The 21,420-nt window shown below is 45.4% G+C and overlaps 1 protein-coding gene across 1 annotated transcript in view; it reads right to left on the bottom strand.

The window, feature by feature from the left end:
• The window catches only part of LOC309568870 (uncharacterized protein), a 54,911-nt gene that overhangs the window by 8,603 nt on the left and 24,888 nt on the right, over nucleotides 1-21,420 (bottom strand). Inside the window, exon 4 of the mRNA XM_082274654.1 lies at nucleotides 11,782-11,828. Within this exon, the coding sequence (XP_082130780.1) occupies nucleotides 11,782-11,828 (47 nt within the window). The remainder of the gene's footprint in view (nucleotides 1-11,781; nucleotides 11,829-21,420) is intronic.

The raw sequence follows: 21,420 nt of genomic DNA, 5'->3' as shown, positions 1-21,420 counted from the left end.
CCGTAGTTAGTAGACGCAATAACTTTTGCGCAAACCAATCAAAATACGCTTATTGCGATTTTTTTTTTTACCAAAAATATGTAGCAGAAAACAAATTGGCCAAAAATGTTAAAAAATTTTGATTTTTACATTTTTTTTTTTTTTTTTTTGAGAATGTCATATAGCAGAAAGTGAAATATATTGTTTTTTTTTTTTTTTCAAAATTGTCGCTCTATTTTTGTTTATAGCGCAAAAAATAAAAATCGCACAGGTGATCAAATTCCACCTAAAGAAAGCTCTATTTGTGGGAAAAAAAGGACGTAAATTTTGTTTTGGTAAAGCGTCGCACGACCGCGCAATTGTCCGTTAAAGTAGCACAGTGCCGAATGGCAAAATAGTGCCTGGTCAGAAAGGCGGCAAATCCTTTCGGGGTTAAAGTGGTTAAGGAAACACTTTTCAATTCTCAAAGTCTAGAAGCACCATAGGTTTTTCAGCTTTTTATGGAATAGGAAGCAAAATAATTATCATCCTAATTCTAACTGTCTGGGCTCCAGTTTGGTGATATGGAGAACATGGAGGAGGACTAGCCAAGAGACTACAATCCAGCGCAAAAGTAGACTGGATGTTGTCTCTGTAAGAGCAGTTGTTTGCATTTTGCTGGCAGTATGGCGGGCCATAGACGGTTGGATTTGAACCATGTATGGGCAGGCAGAATGTACCCAAGCCTGCCAGATTGTTCATTTAATTATCATTAGCGTAGGTATAGCCGCTGGCAATAATTACTGTCTTCTCCTGATGTGAACGGCTCCCTCGCCCCTCCAGGAAAGTATAATAGCTCCGCGGAAGGGATTCCCCCCGTCAACACCACCTGTGGTTGCAGGAAAGAAATTCGCTCTGTGTATGAATGTAAGGGCTCATTCACACCTATGCATTTTAACACAAGTAATGCATGTACACAGGTTTGCCACAGTTTTAAAAGGTGCTAGTTTACATTTGTACATTGCGTTGATGTATAGGGTTGAGCGAACACCTAGATGTCCGTGTTCGACGGGTTCGGCCGAACTTTAAAAAAAAGTCCGGGTCCGTGTCCCGGACTTTTACCGAACTTTTCCCGGACACCGAACCCCATTGAAGTCAATGGGGACCCGAACTTTAAGGCACTAAAATGGCTCTAAAACACCAAAGGAAAGGGCTAGAGTGCTGCAAATGGCAGCAAAACGTAATTAAGAGCATGGCAAGTGCTCTGCAAACAAATGTGGATAGGGAAATAACTTAAAACAACAAAAAAAAACAGAAAAATAAAACAATGTTCTTCTTCATCTCTAAAGGACGAGGCCCATATGGAGTAGGAGGGAGGTTAAGGTGGTGGTGGATGTGGCGGTGACATAGGCGTGCGCACAGGGTGTGCTGGGTGTGCCTGGGCACACCCTAATCACCTAGGGCACATAGCATTGCCAGTGAGGAGATGGGAAAGATCTCCCTGGGACCTGCTCTGCTCTATTTCTCCTTGCCTACAGGTACATGGCCCCGATACATTACTCTCCCTGCTGGCAAACACATGCATGTGTATTTCAACTTTGGGGTGCACACCTTAATGCAATAGGCTGCGCACACCTATGGGCGGTGTAGGTGGAAGCGGCGGTGGAGGAGGACCAGGGCCGGATTAACAGCATCATGGGCTTGGTGCTGAGGATTTTGAAGGGCCTTAGGGCCGTGCCTTGCCATGCACCCAGAGGAGGAAGGGTGCAGCCATGCATGCCTAATTCAACATGGGATGCTGTCTCTGAAGCCCATAAACACATCCATGCATCGCCAACTGTCCCTCCTTGTCCGGCCTTCACGCTGTGTGGGGAGGTTCTGAGGGTGCTGCCTGGGGAAGCGAGCATAGACTTCTGTGTTTACAAGTGACAGAAGAGCGGTAACAGTGAATATGGCCAACCCGGGGCCTATATAAAAGGTAGGGGCCTGGAGCTGCAGCTCCAATAGCCCCTACATTAATCTGGCCCTGAGGAGGAGGACGAGGTAGCCAACACTGCTTCTTTTCACAAATTTTAAATGAGGGTACACCCCAAAAGAGTGAGAAAGAGCAAAAATGGAACAATGGGTGGGTAAGGTCGGTATCCATTGCTATTCTGCATAAGGTACGGAAAAGTCCCGTGGGATCCATGCCTGGTTCATTTTAATGAACGTGAGCTTGTCCACATTGTCTCTGGACAGGCGGCTGCGCTTGTCTGTTATAACGCCCCCAGCCGTGCTAAATACCCGTTCAGATAATACACTGGCTGCAGGGCACGCCAGCACCTCCAAGGCGTAAAGGGCAAGCTCAGGCCATGTGCCCAATTTGGAGACCCAGAAGTTGAAGGGGGCAGACCCGTCATTCACTACATGTAGGCGTGTGCACACATACTGCTCCACCATGTTGGTAAAATGCTGCCTCCTGCTAAGACGTTCCATCTGAGCTGCTGGTGCTGCTGTTTGTTGTGGCGTGCTGACAAAGCTTTTCCACATTTCGGCCATGCTAACCCTGCCTTCTGAGGTGCTGGCGGTGCCCTGGTTGCGTTGGCGACCTCCTCCTCCTCCTCCTCTGCCTTGTGCTTCCACTGTGGCCCCGCTGTCAGATGGGAATGCCAGCAGCATGGCGTCTACCAGCGTGCGCTTGTACTCGCGCATCTTGCGATCGCGCTCCAGTGAGTGAATTAAGGACGGTACGTTGTCCTTGTAACGGGGATCCAGCAGCGTGGCCACCCAGTAATCAGCACAAGTTAGAATGTGGGCAACTCGGCGGTCGTTGTGGAGACACTGCAGCATGTAATCGCTCATGTGTGCCAGGCTGCCCAGAGGCAACGAAAGGCTGTCCTCTGTGGGAGGTGTATGGTCCGTGTCCTCTGTATCCCCCCAGCCACGCACCAGTGATGGCCATGAGCTGGCCTGGGTGCCACCCTGCTGTGAACATGGTTCCATCTCCTCCTCCAGCTCCTCCTCCTCCTCCTCATCCTCCAGAACTGTGCCCCTGCTGGACAATTGCGTCCCTGGCGTTTGCGTGTGCAGGAACCCACCCTCGGAGCCCCTTGCGAATGACTGCCCTGAAAGCCTTGGAAATGTTACCTCTTCATCCTCCTCCTCCTCCTCATCCTGTGCCACATCCTCTTCCATCATCGCCCGAATTGTTTTTTCAAGGAGGCATAGAAGTGGGATAGTTAAGCTGAGAACGGCGTCATTGCCACTGGCCATGTTGGTGGAGTACTCAAAACAGCGCAACAAGGCACACAGGTCTCGCATGGAGGCCCAGTTAAATTAAATAGCGGAATAGAAAATATGATCCAAAAAAAGTGTATGTATAGCACACGTACACAACCACACTAGGCCCCAATTACTATTGTTTGTACCCCTAAAAGGCTAGATGAGGAGTAGGGGGAGTATGGAACAGGCAGCACCCTCAAACCTTCAGAAGTATGAGATGAACCCCAACAACTTGGAAAGGTGGATCTCTCTCACACGTACCGACACAGACTATCCCGCAATTCAATTGATCCTCAAAGGTTTTTATTGAATAGCGGAATAGGAAATATGATCAAAAAAAGTGTATGTATCTCGCACGTACACAACCACACTAGGCCCCAATTACTATTGTTTGTACCCCTAAAAGGCTAGATGAGGAGTAGGGGGGGTATGGAACAGGCAGCACCCTCAAACCTTCAGAAGTATGAGATGAACCCCAACAACTTGGAAAGGTGGATCTCTCTCACACGTACCGACACAGACTATCCCGCAATTCAATTGATCCTCAAAGGTTTTTATTGAATAGCGGAATAGGAAATATGATCAAAAAAAGTGTATGTATCTCGCACGTACACAACCACACTAGGCCCCAATTACTATTGTTTGTACCCCTAAAAGGCTAGATGAGGAGTAGGGGGGGTATGGAACAGGCAGCACCCTCAAACCTTCAGAAGTATGAGATGAACCCCAACAACTTGGAAAGGTGGATCTCTCTCACACGTACCGACACAGACTATCCCGCAATTCAATTGATCCTCAAAGGTTTTTATTGAATAGCGGAATAGGAAATATGATCAAAAAAAGTGTATGTATCTCGCACGTACACAACCACACTAGGCCCCAATTACTATTGTTTGTACCCCTAAAAGGCTAGATGAGGAGTAGGGGGGGTATGGAACAGGCAGCACCCTCAAACCTTCAGAAGTATGAGATGAACCCCAACAACTTGGAAAGGTGGATCTCTCTCACACGTACCGACACAGACTATCCCGCAATTCAATTGATCCTCAAAGGTTTTTATTGAATAGCGGAATAGGAAATATGATCAAAAAAAGTGTATGTATCTCGCACGTACACAACCACACTAGGCCCCAATTACTATTGTTTGTACCCCTAAAAGGCTAGATGAGGAGTAGGGGGGGTATGGAACAGGCAGCACCCTCAAACCTTCAGAAGTATGAGATGAACCCCAACAACTTGGAAAGGTGGATCTCTCTCACACGTACCGACACAGACTATCCCGCAATTCAATTGATCCTCAAAGGTTTTTATTGAATAGCGGAATAGGAAATATGATCAAAAAAAGTGTATGTATCTCGCACGTACACAACCACACTAGGCCCCAATTACTATTGTTTGTACCCCTAAAAGGCTAGGAGTAGGGGGAGTATGGAACAGGCAGCACCCTCAAACCTTCAGAAGTATGAGATGAACCTCAACAACTTGGAAAGGTGGATCTCTCTCACACGTACCAACACAGACTATCCCCCAATTTAACTGATCCCCAAAGGTTTTTGATTAAATAGCGGAATAGAAAATATGATCCCAAAAAAGTGTATGTATATCACACGTACACAACCACACTAGGCCCCAATTACTATTGTTTGTACCCCTAAAAGGCTAGGAGTAGGGGGAGTATGTAACAGGCAGCACCCTCAAACCTTCAGAAGTATGAGATGAACCCCAACAACTTGGAAAGGTGGATCTCTCTCACACGTACCAACACAGACTATCCCCCAATTTAACTGATCCCCAAAGGTTTTTGATTAAATAGCGGAATAGAAAATATGATCCCAAAAAAGTGTATGTATATCACACGTACACAACCACACTAGGCCCCAATTACTATTGTTTGTACCCCTAAAAGGCTAGGAGTAGGGGGAGTATGGAACAGGCAGCACCCTCAAACCTTCAGAAGTATGAGATGAACCTCAACAACTTGGAAAGGTGGATCTCTCTCACACGTACCAACACAGACTATCCCCCAATTTAACTGATCCCCAAAGGTTTTTGATTAAATAGCGGAATAGAAAATATGATCCCAAAAAAGTGTATGTATATCACACGTACACAACCACACTAGGCCCCAATTACTATTGTTTGTACCCCTAAAAGGCTAGGAGTAGGGGGAGTATGGAACAGGCAGCACCCTCAAACCTTCAGAAGTATGAGATGAACCCCAACAACTTGGAAAGGTGGATCTCTCTCACACGTACCAACACAGACTATCCCCCAATTTAACTGATCCCCAGAGGTTTTTGATTAAATAGCGGAATAGAAAATATGATCCCAAAAAAGTGTATGTATATCACACGTACACAACCACACTAGGCCCCAATTACTATTGTTTGTACCCCTAAAAGGCTAGGAGTAGGGGGAGTATGGAACAGGCAGCACCCTCAAACCTTCAGAAGTATGAGATGAACCCCAACAACTTGGAAAGGTGGATCTCTCTCACACGTACCAACACAGACTATCCCCCAATTTAACTGATCCCCAGAGGTTTTTGATTAAATAGCGGAATAGAAAATATGATCCCAAAAAAGTGTATGTATATCACACGTACACAACCACACTAGGCCCCAATTACTATTGTTTGTACCCCTAAAAGGCTAGGAGTAGGGGGAGTATGGAACAGGCAGCACCCTCAAACCTTCAGAAGTATGAGATGAACCCCAACAACTTGGAAAGGTGGATCTCTCTCACACGTACCAACACAGACTATCCCCCAATTTAACTGATCCCCAAAGGTTTTTGATTAAATAGCGGAATAGAAAATATGATCCCAAAAAAGTGTATGTATATCACACGTACACAACCACACTAGGCCCCAATTACTATTGTTTGTACCCCTAAAAGGCTAGATGAGGAGTAGGGGGAGTATGGAACAGGCAGCACCCTCAAACCTTCAGTATGAGATTGTGTTCACTGTACCCCACAAAGATTGAGTTCACTGCACCCCACAATGATTGTGTTCACTGCACCCCACAAAGATTGTGTTCACTGCACCTCACAAAGATTGTGTTCACTGTACCCCCCAAAGATTGTGTTCACTGCACCCCACAAAGATTCTGTTCACTGTACCCCACAAAGATTGTGTTCACTGCACCCCAAAAAGATTGTGTTCACTGCACCCCAAAAAGGATGTTGTTCACTGCACCCCAAAAAGGATGTTGTTCACTCCACCCCAAAAAGATTGTGTTCACTGCACCCCACAAAGATTGTGTTCACTGCACCCCAAAAAGATTGTGTTCACTGCACCCCAAAAATGATTTTGTTCACTGCACCCCAAAAAGGATTTTGTTCACTGCACCCCAAAAAGGATGTTGTTCACTCCACCCCAAAAAGATTGTGTTCACTGCACCCCAAAAAGATTGTGTTCACTGCACCCCACAAAGGATTTTGTTCACTGCACCCCAAAAAGATTGTGTTCACTGCACCCCAAAAAGGATGTTGTTCACTGCACCCCAAAAAGGATTTTGTTCACTGCACCCCAAAAAGATTGTGTTCACTGCACCCCACAAAGGATTTTGTTCACTTCACCCCACAAAGATTGTGTTCACTGCACACCAAAAAGGATTGTGTTCACTGCACCCCAAAAAGATTTTGTTCACTGCACCCCAAAAAGATTGTGTTCACTGCAGCCCAAAAAGATTGTGTTCACTGCAGCCCAAAAAGATTGTGTTCACTGCAGCCCAAAAAGATTGTGTTCACTGCAGCCCAAAAAGATTGTGTTCACTGCAGCCCAAAAAGATTGTGTTCACTGCAGCTCACACACAGAAAAATGGATGTGGATCACTGACACCTGCCTATCTCCAATCCCACACCACACAGCAATATCGATTGTAGTTTGTAGAACACAGTTTCCCTAAAATTCAGCAGACTCTGTCCCTAACAGGATTGAGAAGAGATCGTAGATCAGGATTGAGTGCAGACCCCACCCCCCACACAGCAATATCGATTGTAGTTTGTAGAAGACACTGACCCTATATAATTCAGCAGACTCTATCCCTAAAATGCCTACAACTCGCCCTGCCTAAACACTCCGACCTGTCCCTCAATTCTATCCGGACACAAATGGTTTTTTCCTGCCTATCTTTCCCTAATCAGCAGCCAGCACGTTGATGTGTGCTCTGTCCCTGAATCTAAGCAGCATAATGACGCCGCTGCGGCTGCCTCGAACTTATAAAGACTTGGTCACATGCTTCAGACGGCCAATCACAGCTACTGAGACATTTGCAGGCATGGCTGGGATGGCTTAAGGCACACCAGTTAAACGATTGTTGATTGGCTGTTGAAAGCCCGCCATGAAAAGAGCGCCAAAGCATGCAAAACCCGGAAATAAAACGACCGAACACGGATTTTTACCCGAACATACAGTAAAGTGTCCGTGTCCGTGTTCGGGTACAAAAAATCCAATTATTCGGTACGAACACGAATAATACAGTCCGTGTTCGCTCAACACTATTGATGTATATTGTCCATTTTTTCACAAATCATCACATATTATGGGACTTTTCGATGAAAATGCCAGTACATGAGAACCCATGGCTTTTGATAATGCACGAGAAGACACATGAAAACTTGCACAGCACTAGATACAGATAAAACATGTGAAAGAAAGTGTTTTCCAGTCACAGGCTACATCAAAACATATGCCAAAGCCTCCCACCTTTCACCCACTCTTAAAACATACCAGGACATGGCCCAGAAAGCAGAGGAAGGAAAGATTTTAGACACTTTGTGGGTTTTTTCTGAATACAATTTTTATATTTTCCAGTGTGTCTTTCATGCAGCTAGTAAAGGTTCAGGAAGTAAGGTATGAGCTTCTAAAAACCACTTTAATTAGCACTGTCCAGCTAGACCGGAAAATATGATTTTAACTTCAGGTTACCACAAAAAAAAATGATTGACAAGTCTCATCAGGCTCATCCTCATCCACCAAATACAGCACAGGAAGGAAATAATGAGAAGCGAATCGCACATTGTTTCTTGTACTGGTCAGTTTATTGTGGGTTGCTCACTTTTAACTTTGCAGTTCTCGTGAAATCAAGTTTCAAAAGACATCAAACACTTACCTCCAACAATAAAACATTAGGTTATTTAAAAAGATCCGATTGTCAGACCAGTTATTTCAACAAATATCTTCTTTAAGATTATTTGTGCATTTAACGTATTTTATACATGCTATCGTAGCACTGTCCCCATAGGGCTTGCTGTGTGTTGACTTCTTAGGCCACCCTCGTATTACCTGCAGACAGTTGCTGGGGGTTTTCACATATCCCTCCTTACTCCCGTTCAGCTCGTTACTCAATAAACAGTCCAGGGTATTTGGTTTTATTTATTGTGGAACTTGGATGGGAGAAGGGAATAGTGAGGTGCTCCAACTGAACTTTTCACAGTAGATAAGAACAACTCTCACTTGGCCTCACCCGATTACTTGTGGAAGTAGACACACTGCTTTGACCTTACTGACACTTATATGGAGGAATTAAGGCCTCTTGCTCTCTTTAGCAGCAGACTTGATGCAACTACTTTATCTTCAGGACACTCTCTAGCATCCCCTTGACTGACACCCGTTAACTGACTCTTCTAGCTGAAGGGGTGGCCCTCACAGGACAGGCCCTATGACACAGATCTGTACTCACCGTAAGCAGAATCAGATAATTTCCAAAGTCTCCCTTCCAGTCAGCTCTGCAGGACATCTGGGTTCAGCTCCTATCTGGCTCTCAGGCCCTCAGGCCCTCAGGTCGACCAGCCAAGGCCGCATGGCAGCCGTCCCCTCCCTCCGGGACCCCGCTCTCCAGCTGAAGACTCAGAGCACATGTGCCCTTGGCATCGCCAGGGCTGTAACAATGCCTGTGCCCTCCTTGGTCAGGTTTCCTCCCACTGTCCAATATACCTCCCTATTGGACCAGTGTGAAACATTCAGACAAACTGAGCTGAACCTGAGCACCACGAGCAGACCCTACCAATGGATCCAGCCTTCTGGTAGGCAGAGAGCAATCTAAATGTACCTGGCAATCTCTCTGGTAAGCAGAAAGACCCACAAACTATACTCTCTTCTAGCACCTACCTAGGAGGATGCTACACTATTTACCTACAAGAGTCAACCTGAGGATAGACATCTTAAAGAGCCCTAAAGCTTCATTCACACTAGCTACTACGTTATAATGTGTGAACTGAACTGCACTCTTCCTTTTTTTTTTTTTTTAAACAAACTTTATTGAAATGTCGAATTTTATGAAGTTCAGTTCGCTGTACCATGGTGCGAGGCGGTGCATTGCGCTACGCTGAAAACAGTAGTGCATGCAGTACTTTTTTTAGTGCACCATGCCTGCACACCACCACAATGCAGTGATGTGAACTGGGCACATAAGGAATAAAGCTTTTTGTCCTGTCATGTGGACAGTCGCCCAATGCAGTCCTACCATTTCTGGCGTGAATGGACCCTAAGACTGCTGCTGAGTATTTAGACACTCCCATAAAAAAGAGGGCTAAGACATGCAAGAAGGTAGGGGATTGTACCAGGGAATTACCTCTTCCTCGAGTAGTCAAATTTTCTAGAAAGTTTAAAGGCTCATTGCAAATGAATAAGAAATAATTTGTGGAAAGAAAACACTACATGTAGATTTATTTTTGCTTTTATCTGCAGTTTTTCTTGTAATATGTTAAATGCACAAATAATCTTAAATGGAAGACCAAACCAAGCTTTACAATAACTGCCCTTGTGTAAAGGTCTTCCTAGGTCCCAGGCTGAAACATTCTATGATTGGAAGAGGTGGGAAGGCGGGATGGTGACATCATGATCTCCACCTCATCCAATCAGAGAATTCTTTGCATTCATTTAAAAAGATGCATGATGGCTGAGCTGGTGATATGCATGGTGATCACTGTAATTGTACTATAGTGACACTCAAGTCCCACAAATATGGAATTTGCATACTTAAATTGGTCCAACTATAAAATACAAATCACACCTTAAATTCAGTTTTAAAGTGTGTGACAGTACAAGGCTTTATCAATGTGAGACTATAGGAAAAGGATTCACATTTAGGGTAAATGCAACGATCCAGACTAGTGTTTCTTGGCAGAGAAAGCTGTGTATTTGGCTTTCTCTATATTCTGTAGTTCTGGATCGGAGTATTCAATCCTTTGTCCTGGTTTTGCTAGACATCTGCAACCTGGCTGAGTATACAGGTGTGTGTGGTCTTTATATACTCAAGTCCAAGCATAGCTTAGAGCTCCCAGTTTGTAGACCACTACCACTGGGGGAGATAGAAGGGCTTGTCAAGGGGCAAGAGGACCCAGCTGGAAGCCAAGAGCCAGATGGTCTCAGTTTCAGGAGTCTGGTTTTCCCCTGTTGGGGTGTCAGGAGAACCCCAATCCATAGACCAGAGGTGGGCCATACAGCAAGGTGCTGTGACTAAAGCCTAGAGAGCCAGGTATCCAAGTGAGTTGGACAGCACAGTCTGAGAGACAGTTAAGAGGTACAGCGTGGTACTGAAGCTGAGTGAGCTAATGAGCCAGGTGGCTCAGCATTTTCCAATGTTTGTATTTTGCTAAAGCTGAAGAAAATCCCCTTTGTGGGAAGTCATTCGTTTGTGAACATTTGCTTTCTTTTAAAAGAAATATAAAACAGATTCTGTCTGTCGCAGTGGCGGCTGATGCTCCATGGGCCGGGGGAGGGGGGGAGACTTTAGAGGGACCGCACCATCCCCCCCCCCCCCCGGACCACAGCAGGACAGGACAGGACCCCAAGGACAGGACAGGATCTCTCACCTTGCCTGGACATCAGTGACGGCGACAGCGACGGCGACAGCGACAGCGGAGGCTGCTTCTTCCCCCTGTCTTCTGCGTCTCCTCCCTCCTCCATGCCCAATTGCATGGCTTCTCCTTTTGGCCAATCGGGAAACGGGTCTCAGAACCCGCTTCCTGATTGGCCAGGAGGAGGATCCGTGTGACAATAGCGAATTTTCATTCGTTATTGTCACACAACTGAGTGGGCTCGGGGCGCACGAGCCCACCCTTTTTTTTAGCCTGTGAGAGCCTCTGGCTCTAATCACATGGCTAAAAAAAAAAAAGCCCCATTGAATTCAATGCGTCCGGCGCCCCGCATGTAGATTAGGGGACTGGATGCATGAATGGGGGGGCAGCGCCCCTGCACCCCATATGCACCAGCTGCCACTGGTCTGTTGTGGACTAACTGTGCATCTACCACAAGAGCTAACTACTCTATGTCACAAATGTTTTATCTATTGAAATTTCAATATATCAAATAGATTTCAAATGATAGACTTTATGAAATCAAAAGAATGAAAATGAAGCAGAATCTTGGTCTTTCACCAGCCTGTTTGCTGCTGCTCTACAGATATAATGAATTAAATAATACAAACTCAAGTTATTTCTCAAAAATCCATTATTAGAATTATGCAGTTTTTTGTGTTTGTAGGATGTTGTTTGTATCATTGACTTTTTTAGAAGAAAAAATATCTGAGTCATATAGGCAAACAATGTACTTACTGTTGCTTTCAGTAGCAGGGTTTTTGGTGGTGGGGGCAGTATAAGGCCTATAAATATAAAGCAAAATGTAAATCATATGAATAAAATTATTAGGAACGTGGACCTTCATATATCATGTTAAAGCAGATCTTTTCCTTTAAACGAAAAAGTGTTGAGTGCAACTCTGAATGCTAGCATCAAAAAAAATATTCTATGGTAAATAAAAAGCATTTGACTGCTACTTACATTTAACTACATTACACTTCCTGGTCTTTGGATGCATTGGTGATATAACTAGGACCTCACAGATGCATTCTGGGACCTTACTGGGAAATCTCCTGTATACACGGTGAGATGCTGCGAGATTTCTAGCGAATCCTTTTTTTTCTCCCTATTCAGGTGGCACACATTGGCATTGGCGGGATAGAGCTCTGGGTAGTATGGGGATATTGAATCATCTGCCCTTTCAGTTAAGTCCACAATTGGATGATGGAAATGCCTGCAAATATATAGTGTAATGGCAGGGAAAACAAAAAAGAGCCACCCAAAACTCGGGAGCAATACTACAAAGGGATTCCCTTGGTGTAGTTACCTTCAATAAAAAAAGAACTCAGGAGTCTGTACATGGCCTAGTGACCTCAGGTGTGAGAATTTCCAGTTAATAAATGCTGCCCCTGTTAACTCGAAGGTTAGTTTGAAAGGAAGTTTGAAAACTCTGATAGTAAGCTGTGAGAGTCTGAATCCTGTTGTGTGGAAACCATAACACCTAGGGAGGAATTTCCCAAAAATCTATTACATTAGTGAAAGGGCCTTCGGTGGAGGGTTGGCATAGATCTGATAAGTCTATCTTAAAGGGAATTGTACACAAAGAACAAGGCTGGACATCCTGATCATACCATGTGGCCTGGAACATTGAATGTGCCCAAAGTGTATCCAAAGGCTATTTTTTATTGCTCCCCAGTGTAGCCTACCGTGTTCTCTTCACCTTATTTCCACATCCACCTTATTTTCCACATTTCCACATATACTCCATGATGGCTGCATTCCTGAATTTCTACTCTCCCTGTTTACTCTCCCTGGGTGACTTGAGCCCTTTAAATAATCTATGGTTGGCTCCTAGTCATGCTCATCTCTGTCACAAACTACAGTTCATTCCTATGTAGTGATGGCCCGAACACCCTCCTGTTAGGTTCTCACCAGAACATCTCAAAGAGGGAAAAAGTTCTAGCGAACATGCAAACTCTATGAAAGTCTATGGGACACGAAAATGAAAAATCAAAAGTCCTCATTTTAAAGGCTTATATGCAAGTTATTGCCATAAAAAGTGTATGGGGACCCAGGTATTGCTCTGGGGGACATGTATCAATTCCAATATTTTTTTTTAAAACGATCATTTTTACAGGATCAGTGATTTTAATAATGCTTAAAGTAAAATGATAACAATTATACATTTCTATAAATATTGTGCCTGGGGGGTTCCCTTAATGTGCCTGTAAAGTGGTGCATCTGTACAATGTATGGAGCCTGTTGCAGCAATACTGACATTTCTAAAGGAAAAAATGTAATTTAAACTTGCTTGTGGCTGTAATGTATTGTCGACTGCCGGCAATACAGATGATACCCACAAATCCATTCCAGGTCCTTATCTGAGCATGCAGCCTGGCAGGCCAGGATAGGGGGGGAGACAAGTGAGCGCCCCCCCGAACCATATCAGGCAGCTTGCCCTCAACATGGGCAGGGTGCTTTGGGGTGCCCCCCAAAGCACCTTGTCCCCATGTTGATGGGGACAAGGGCCTTTCTGACAACCCTGGGCTGTGGTTGTGGGGGTCTGCTCATGGGGTTTTTTTCGGGGGGGGGCCCCCAGATACCGACCCCCCCCATGAGAATGGATATCGAGTACACAGGGCCGGCCTTAGGTGTTAAGGCGCCTTGTGCAAGCTAATCCTGGCGCCCCCCACCGCACGCGCGTGACCCCCCCCCCCCCCCGCATATTTTCTTGCACCTTTTTTGCACTTTAACTTTTCTTTTTTATGATCTCTAATAATTTAGTCCACTTTATATTAGAGACCCTCACAGAGGCCCCCCTTACATCAGAGACCCTCATAGATCCCCCCTTACATCAGAGACCCCTTACATTAGAGACCCCCACAGAGCCCCCCCCTTACATCAGAGACCCCCCCACAGAGCTCCCCTTACATCAGAGACCCCCCCACAGAGCCCCTCTTACATCAGAGACCCCTGCCCAAACAGAGCCCCCCCTTACATCAGAGACCCCTCCACACACAGATCCCCTTTACATTAGTGACCCTCACAGAGGCCCCCCTTACATCAGTGACCCTCACAGAGGCCCCCCTTACATTAGAGACCCTCACAGAGCCCCCCTTACACAAGAGACCCCCTTACATCAGAGACCCTCACATAGGCCCCCCTTACATCAGAGACCCTCATAGAGCCCCCCTTAAATCAGAGACCCTCACAGAACCCCCCTTATACAAGAGACCCCCTTACATTAGAGACCCCCACAGAGCCCCCCCACACAGAGCCCCCCTTACATCAGAGACCCCCCACACACAGAGCCCCCCTTACATCAGAGACCCCCCACACAGAGCCCCCCTTACATCAGAGACCCCCCTTACATCAGAGACCCCCACACACAGAGCCCCCCTTACTTTAGAGACCCCCTTACATCAGAGTCCCCCCCCACACAGAGCCCCCCTACATCAGAGACCCCCCTTACATCAGAGGCCCCCCTTACTTTAGAGACCCCCCACACAGAGCCCCCCTTACATCGGAGACCCCCCTTAAATCAGAGACCCCCCTTAAATTAGAGACCCCCCACATCAGAGACCCCCCACAGAGCCCCCTTTACACCAAAGACCCTCACAGAGGCCCCCCTTACATCAGAGACCCTCACAGAGCCCCCCTTACATCAGAGACCATCACAGAGCCCCCCTTACACAAGAGACCCTCACAGAGGCCCCCCTTAAATCAGAGACTCTCACAGACCCCCTTACATGAGCGACCCTCACAGAGCCCCCCCTTACATCAGAGACCCTCTTACATTAGAGACCCCCACAGAGCCCCCTCTTACATCAGAGACCCCCCACACAGACCCCCCTCCCCTAACATCAGAGACCCCCCCACACAGAGCCCCCCCTTACATCAGAGACCCCCCCACACAGAGCCCCACCTTACATCAGAGACCCCCCACACAGAGCCCCCCTTACATCAGAGCCCCCCCACACAGAGCCCCCCTACATCAGAGACCCCCCACACAGAGCTCCCCTTACATCAGAGACCCCCACTCAGAGACCCCCCTTACACCAGAGACCCTCACAGAGCCCCCCCTTACATCAGAGACCCCCTTACATCAGAGACCACCACAGAGCCCCCCTTACATCAGAGACCCCCACAGAGCCCCCCCCCCTTACATCAGAGAGCTTACTTACCTCAGTATGGAGGCACACGCTGTCTGCAGCTTTTCTTTTTTTCATTAAACTTCCCGCCCACACATCCCCAGGGAGTGTGGGCGGGACGGGAGTAGAAGGGGTGGAAGGAGGAGGAGCTTATGATCTCTCCTCTGGCGTCCCTGCAGAGAGGAGGGATCTGTCAGTGTGGATCGGAGGCTGAGCTGTGTGTACTACACAGCTCAGCCCTGCAGCTAGGAGACCGAGGCACAGCCGCACAGCGGGAAGTAAGCGGCGGCCGCGGCTTGTGTTGACCCTCTCCAGGCCGCGGTCGCCGCTTAAATCCCACTGTGCGGCCTGATCATCTGCGAGCTGTGATGGCTGCACGGCTCTCCTGTTGCCCATGGTGCCCTGTGCGGCTGCACAGCTCGCACACCCCAAAGGCCGGCCCTGCGAGTACATCATACCCCTTCACATTCACCAAAAAAGTGTACAAAAAAAATAAACACAAAAGACAGTTTTTTGACAAGTCCTTTATCCAAAAATAAAATAATAGTGTCCCTCGATGCAAATCCATCTTCAATCACGACGGTCGCTGCACCCGAAAAATAGAAAAAAATTCAAAGACACTTCACCTCTTCTGAGGCATCCTGCCATATGCCGCTTTTTTAGCTTTGACAGCTGTTTTATAGGCAAGGGGCGGGGCCACCCGGTTACATCACACGGTGGCACCGCCCCAGTTTGACATCATGTGAATAAAGGACTTGTCAAAAACTTTCTTTTGTGTTTATTTTTTTTTACACTTTTTTGGTGAATGGGTACCCGATACGCACTCACATGGGGAGGGGGGCTTGGATCTGGGAGCGCCCTTTGGTAAAGGGGGCTTCCAGATTCCAATAGGACCCCCAGCTTGCAGACCCCCCACAACTACAGCCCAGGGTTTGTTGTGAAGAGGCCCTTGTCCCCATTAACATGGGGACAAGGTGCTTTGGGGGACACCCCAAAGAACCCTCCCCTGTTGAGGGCAAGCAGCCTGGTATGGTTCAGGAGGGGGGGCACTTGCTCATCCTCCTCCCATCCTGGCCTGCCAGGCTGCATGCTCGGATAAGGGTCGCATATGAATTTTGGGGGAGAACCCATGCTGGATTTTTTTTTTTTACAATTTGGCATGGATTTCCCTTAAAATCTATACCAGACCCCAAGGGCCTGATGCTGTTTTTTAAAAAAACATTTGGTCATATGGTTCCCCTTAATCACTTAAATACAGGGCACTTTCACCCCCTTCCTGCCAGGACCAATTTTCAGCTTCAGTGCTCATTGGCGTCTATGGGAATTCTTGGTCAGCTTGGCATGGCACTGCTCACAAACTATAGGTGACAGGACACAAAACTTGGGGAGCACCGAGAGGAGACCCAGGTTTACAGCAAGTGGGGTATAACCTGTACACTGCACTGACTGCACCAAACTAACTGAACACACTATCCACTAACTACCTGCCTAATCTCTATTATCACACACTATACATGGCTGCAGGGTCAGCAACAGCCTTATATAGTGTGGGGCGTGGACTTAGCCCCTGAGCAATGATTGGCTAAAGGTACCCTGCCTTTGGCGATTCATTGCTCTGACAGGACATTGTGCTGTGATTGCCCTATGCATACAGGTGCAATCGCGCAGTGCATTATGAGGCTCCCATCGGCGGGCGAACTTGCAGGCGAGCTCCCCGGGTATTTGTGCGTTCGCAAACACCCGATGTTCGAGTCAAACTTTCGTTCGACTCGAAAATCCAGCCCATCCTTATTCCTGTGTTGGAGAAACTACAACAGAAAGAGGTGGAGCAGAGGACACTGGAAAATGTAGTTTATTTAGTGTGCAATTTTAAATATCCATCTGTGGCTCCAGGGTTGGTGCACCTATATGCAGATCAAAAGACGAATGTGTGTGGACCTAGAGATTTAAAAGCCTATATTTTGTTAAATAAATGGCATTATTGAAAAATGTATCTGCAGTTTCACTATAGGGGTGTGGAAAAACACATGAATGTTTTGATTAGTATCCTTTAGTTCTTCTTTAATCTAATAGGACTGGGAGCATTGAAAAAATGGGAAAAAAGTAATAAAGAAAAAGAAAAAAAAAAAAACATTTTACCTCTACTGGAAATTAGATATGAAGCACTGGAAATATTCACATTAGTAAATACACAACATTGTACAATGAAGCCTGATAAAGAACATTGTTTTATAGCTCTGTTGATTATAAGGCCCTTATTTAGACCAGTAATAGAATATGTATACTTAGAACCAGTTCACGCTACTGTACAAAACACATGCTGTTAGCTACTTATCACTAATATCTAACCCAATATATTCTGAGAACTTTATTTTATATCAAAGCAGGGTAGCAAAATGCAAATTGGAAGTGAGTAGGAAGTGTTTAATATCTAGATCAGTTTCCATGCACCCACACAAGATGGGGAAGATAAAAATTGAACAGTTTTATGAGAAAATAAAAATGACATAACAAAGTTCTTAAAAATAATACAAAAATGTACTAAAACCGGAGGGTGCAAAATCTGGTGCAGCTTTGCATGGTAGCCAATCATTGGCTTTTAACTTTTGCTTGTCCAGTTAAGCATTGACAAAAAAAAAACTTGGAAGCTCATTGGTTTCTTTGCAGAGCTGCACCAGGCTTTGCACACTCCAGTTTTTTTTTAGTAAATCAACCCCATTGTTTGAATGGAAAACAACATTTTTGCCATTCATAAACTTTTGAACCTCAAAGAGTATGCATTACTCAAACTTATCTCCAAGCACCCCCTTTCCGCAGAGCATAGCCCAGTAGTGGCAGGTAGCTCAGGTCCAACTGATGTAGGCACAACTCCAAAACTACATGTCTAAAAATTCTGTTCCTCACATGCAAAGTGTGGGCAGGATTTTGGAAATCATGGCAACAGAATTGTTTTGCTAGGGAAAAACATTTAAATTATGCATGTGGAGAGGGACAGAGAGGGGTGGGTATAGGCGGAGCTCTGTATTCAACAGACAGGGCTTCCCAAACCAGACATTATTAGCATATAGGAGGATGTTCCCTTAAGGGTGGCTCCTCCTACTGGTGGAGTGCTTTGTGGGTATCCCTATTTAAGGTGGGTGGAGCTGGGGATCCCGGGTTGTTATAATCAGGATACAGAAAGAAAAGGAAGGCCTGTTGTGGGTGTTCATGTTCTCCCCTTTAGGGGAGAGGCTTCTCTGGGGTCAATGCTGGGAACAATCTGGGGAAGAAAAGGAGTAATGGACAGTTAGAGAGGAAGAGAATGTTTGGTCCCTCATTTATTCTTCTCTCGGGAGTGTAGATCTATGCCTTGAGGGGTTCTGATTTAAATAGTAGAGAAAGAACTGAATGTTTTTGGGATTAGCTCCACAGACGCCTAATGTCTCCCGATTGCCGCAATGTGTTTTAATTCATGCCACTACTTGAACTATGTTTCTGGCAATATCTGGACCAGCCTTTCTCAACATTTTAATTACAGAGGAACCCTTAAAATAACTTTCTGGTCTCAGGGAACTCCTGCTAAAAATAACTATATCTACAACTCATATCCCATTAGTGTGATGGTCAGTAAGAAGAATGCTCCTCAAACTTGTGGGCATTGTGAAGAATTTCCCCCCTTACAGATAGCTGAAAAAAATAATGGTGGCAGATGCAACTTATCTGAGAGGCAAACATTGGTCATTGGTGAAGGAACCTCTAGCAACTGCTGGAGGAACTCTAGGGTTCTATGTCAGCCTGTTTGCAAAACCCTGATCTGGACTGTTATGTTTCACTGCTGAATTTAGTTGAGTTGTAAAGTCTCAAGTTTTTTTCACCTCAATGTATTCTATGCATTAAGGTGAAAAACCTTCTTGGTTTCAGCTGTCCCCCAGACCCCCTGTTATTCTTAACTGAACCTGAACGCTCCAGCGATGAGCATGAGCCCAGCAGCTCTAGCAGCTGTCTTGTTAGATAGATTGATAGCAGCAGAACCTTCCGCTGCTGTCAATCAAATCCAGTGACATGGGGGGGGGGGGGCGAGTCCTACTGTCTGCTGTTGGTGCCCCCATGGAAAGTGGCTCTCTGTGGGGGCACCCAATGAAGAGGGGGAGCCAGGAGCACCGCCGGGGCACCCCAGAAAAGGAGTAACATGTTTTTTTTTTTTTTTACCTTTACAATCACAGCAAATAGAAGAAGTTTATCCTACTACTCTGGAGCATCTGTATGAATGTTTAGAGAATTGTCTGTTACAGCCTATAGGGAGTGAGAGTGAGAGTCTACTGCTGCCAACCAAGCCTCCAAAAGACCTGGAAATGTACTCTTGGACCATGTGTATAAATATTCCTGGGAAGAAGAGGTTAGCGGGACAGAGATTAGCAGGATGGAAAGCTTTGTCCAACAGCACAGGACAGTAACAGGTTGGGCTGGGAAACTCGGGGGGCCCTAGAACCCGTATGTTAGGTGGTGACCCAGCTGCTCATGATAGACAAAAGATCTGCTATTGTAACAGAATTTTTTTTTTTTTTTTTAAAGGTTTGGATTTATTAATATCCTAAGAAGCATTTTCTGATGTCTTTATATCAGTGTTTGTCAATCAATAGAGAACCCCCTATACAGGTGGGACTTTGAAGGCAACCAAGCATCAAGAAGTAATAAATTTGTACTTTATTCAATCGTATGAAGATAAAAATGTTTTGGTGACACAATGAAATACATAACAAATATACAGAAACCACATATGTGTGTGATGAACAATAACATTTTCACGGCTTAAAATAGGTGATCGTCAGGATGCATAGAACATCATGGTAACAATTTCCCCAAGTGACCCGACGCGTTTCAGGTGAAAACCTTTCCTCAGGGGTATAGTAAGCAGAGCTATGGATATTCCTACACTGTTTTATTAAAAAAACATATAGTTTCAATCATATAGCAAATATATTACATACTGTATATGTAACCTCATTGTTGCAATATAGTTAGTTACATACCAGTCAAGATATTCCTGGTGATCATAAGCCGTGTGCATTAAAACCAAGAACCAAAGGAAGAAAGGGGAAGAAAAGACAATGTGGTTGTATTTGCCGCACCGCACATGTCAGAGTGGGGACAGTGGTGTCACTAAGCCCTTCACAGTATCTCAGGGAGGTCCTCACTGGAAAGTAGGCCAAAAGTCTCTGTGTCCCAAAGAGAAGCCTGTTTGTAACACATTAATGCATATGGTGTATCAGAGCTTACATTTAGAATATGATTAGAGAGGGGTTCCCTTTAGTTAATACCGTGTTAGGAATTGTTCAGATGACTACACCTTCAAAACCAAGGCAACCAAATTGAAAAGACAGATTACTCAAAAGAGGTTATTCTATAACCTATTTGAAAAAAGCATACCGATGAGTTACTAGGTCAACTTGACACAACCTTCTCAATACAATACGAATCATTACCAAATACACCAGACAGCACCAGAAAGTTAAAATTATTTTTAAAAAATGTTGGCACTTGTTGCGCATCGATCCATTAAGTCCCCACATACCTGACAATCCAGCTATCACATATTGTAAAACAAAATCCCTCAAAGAACAACTTATTCATAGCGAGTATGTGGGGGAATTTAGAAAGGATCCATGCAAACACTCTGGTATTTTTCAAAGCGGAGGTTGCTCATACTGCCAATTAATGAATACTGACAAAAAATATCAGACTCCCTAACAGGAGGGTGTACAGATCTCGACAATATGCTAACTGTAGGACAGCTGGAGTGCTGTACTTGTTGATGAGCCCCTGTGGCTGTTTCTATGTTGGCAAAACCAAATTAGAATTTCACGAAAGAGTGTATCGGTATTTGACAAGTATGAGAACCTCCAACTCCGACCTAACCCTTGGGAGACACGTTAGGGATGTTCTTCTGGGAAAATGTCCTCAGATCAAATTTCCGATTCTAGAAAAGTTCACCCGAACAACAGGGGAGGGGATTGGAATAAAACTTTATTGCAGAGAGAGGCTCGGTGGATAGTAGACTTAATAAATGCCACCTCCCCTCCTGGGCTAAATGACTCCCTTAGTTATCGAACATTCCTGAAAGGATTTACATCAGGAGGATATGAAAAATAACCTTTGATGAGGACCTTAGATTAATTCCCACACACATGATTACACCTCTACTCTTCTAATAGGAACACTGATATATCTTTTTACCATTCAGGGGAATGTTAGTGACACTATGCCA

Source organism: Pelophylax lessonae (genome assembly GCF_965119305.1).
Source record: "Pelophylax lessonae genome assembly, chromosome: 12".
Lineage (NCBI taxonomy): Eukaryota > Metazoa > Chordata > Amphibia > Anura > Ranidae > Pelophylax > Pelophylax lessonae.
The sequence above is the reverse complement of the archived record's forward strand: the minus strand, read 5'-3'. Positions and strand labels throughout refer to the sequence as shown.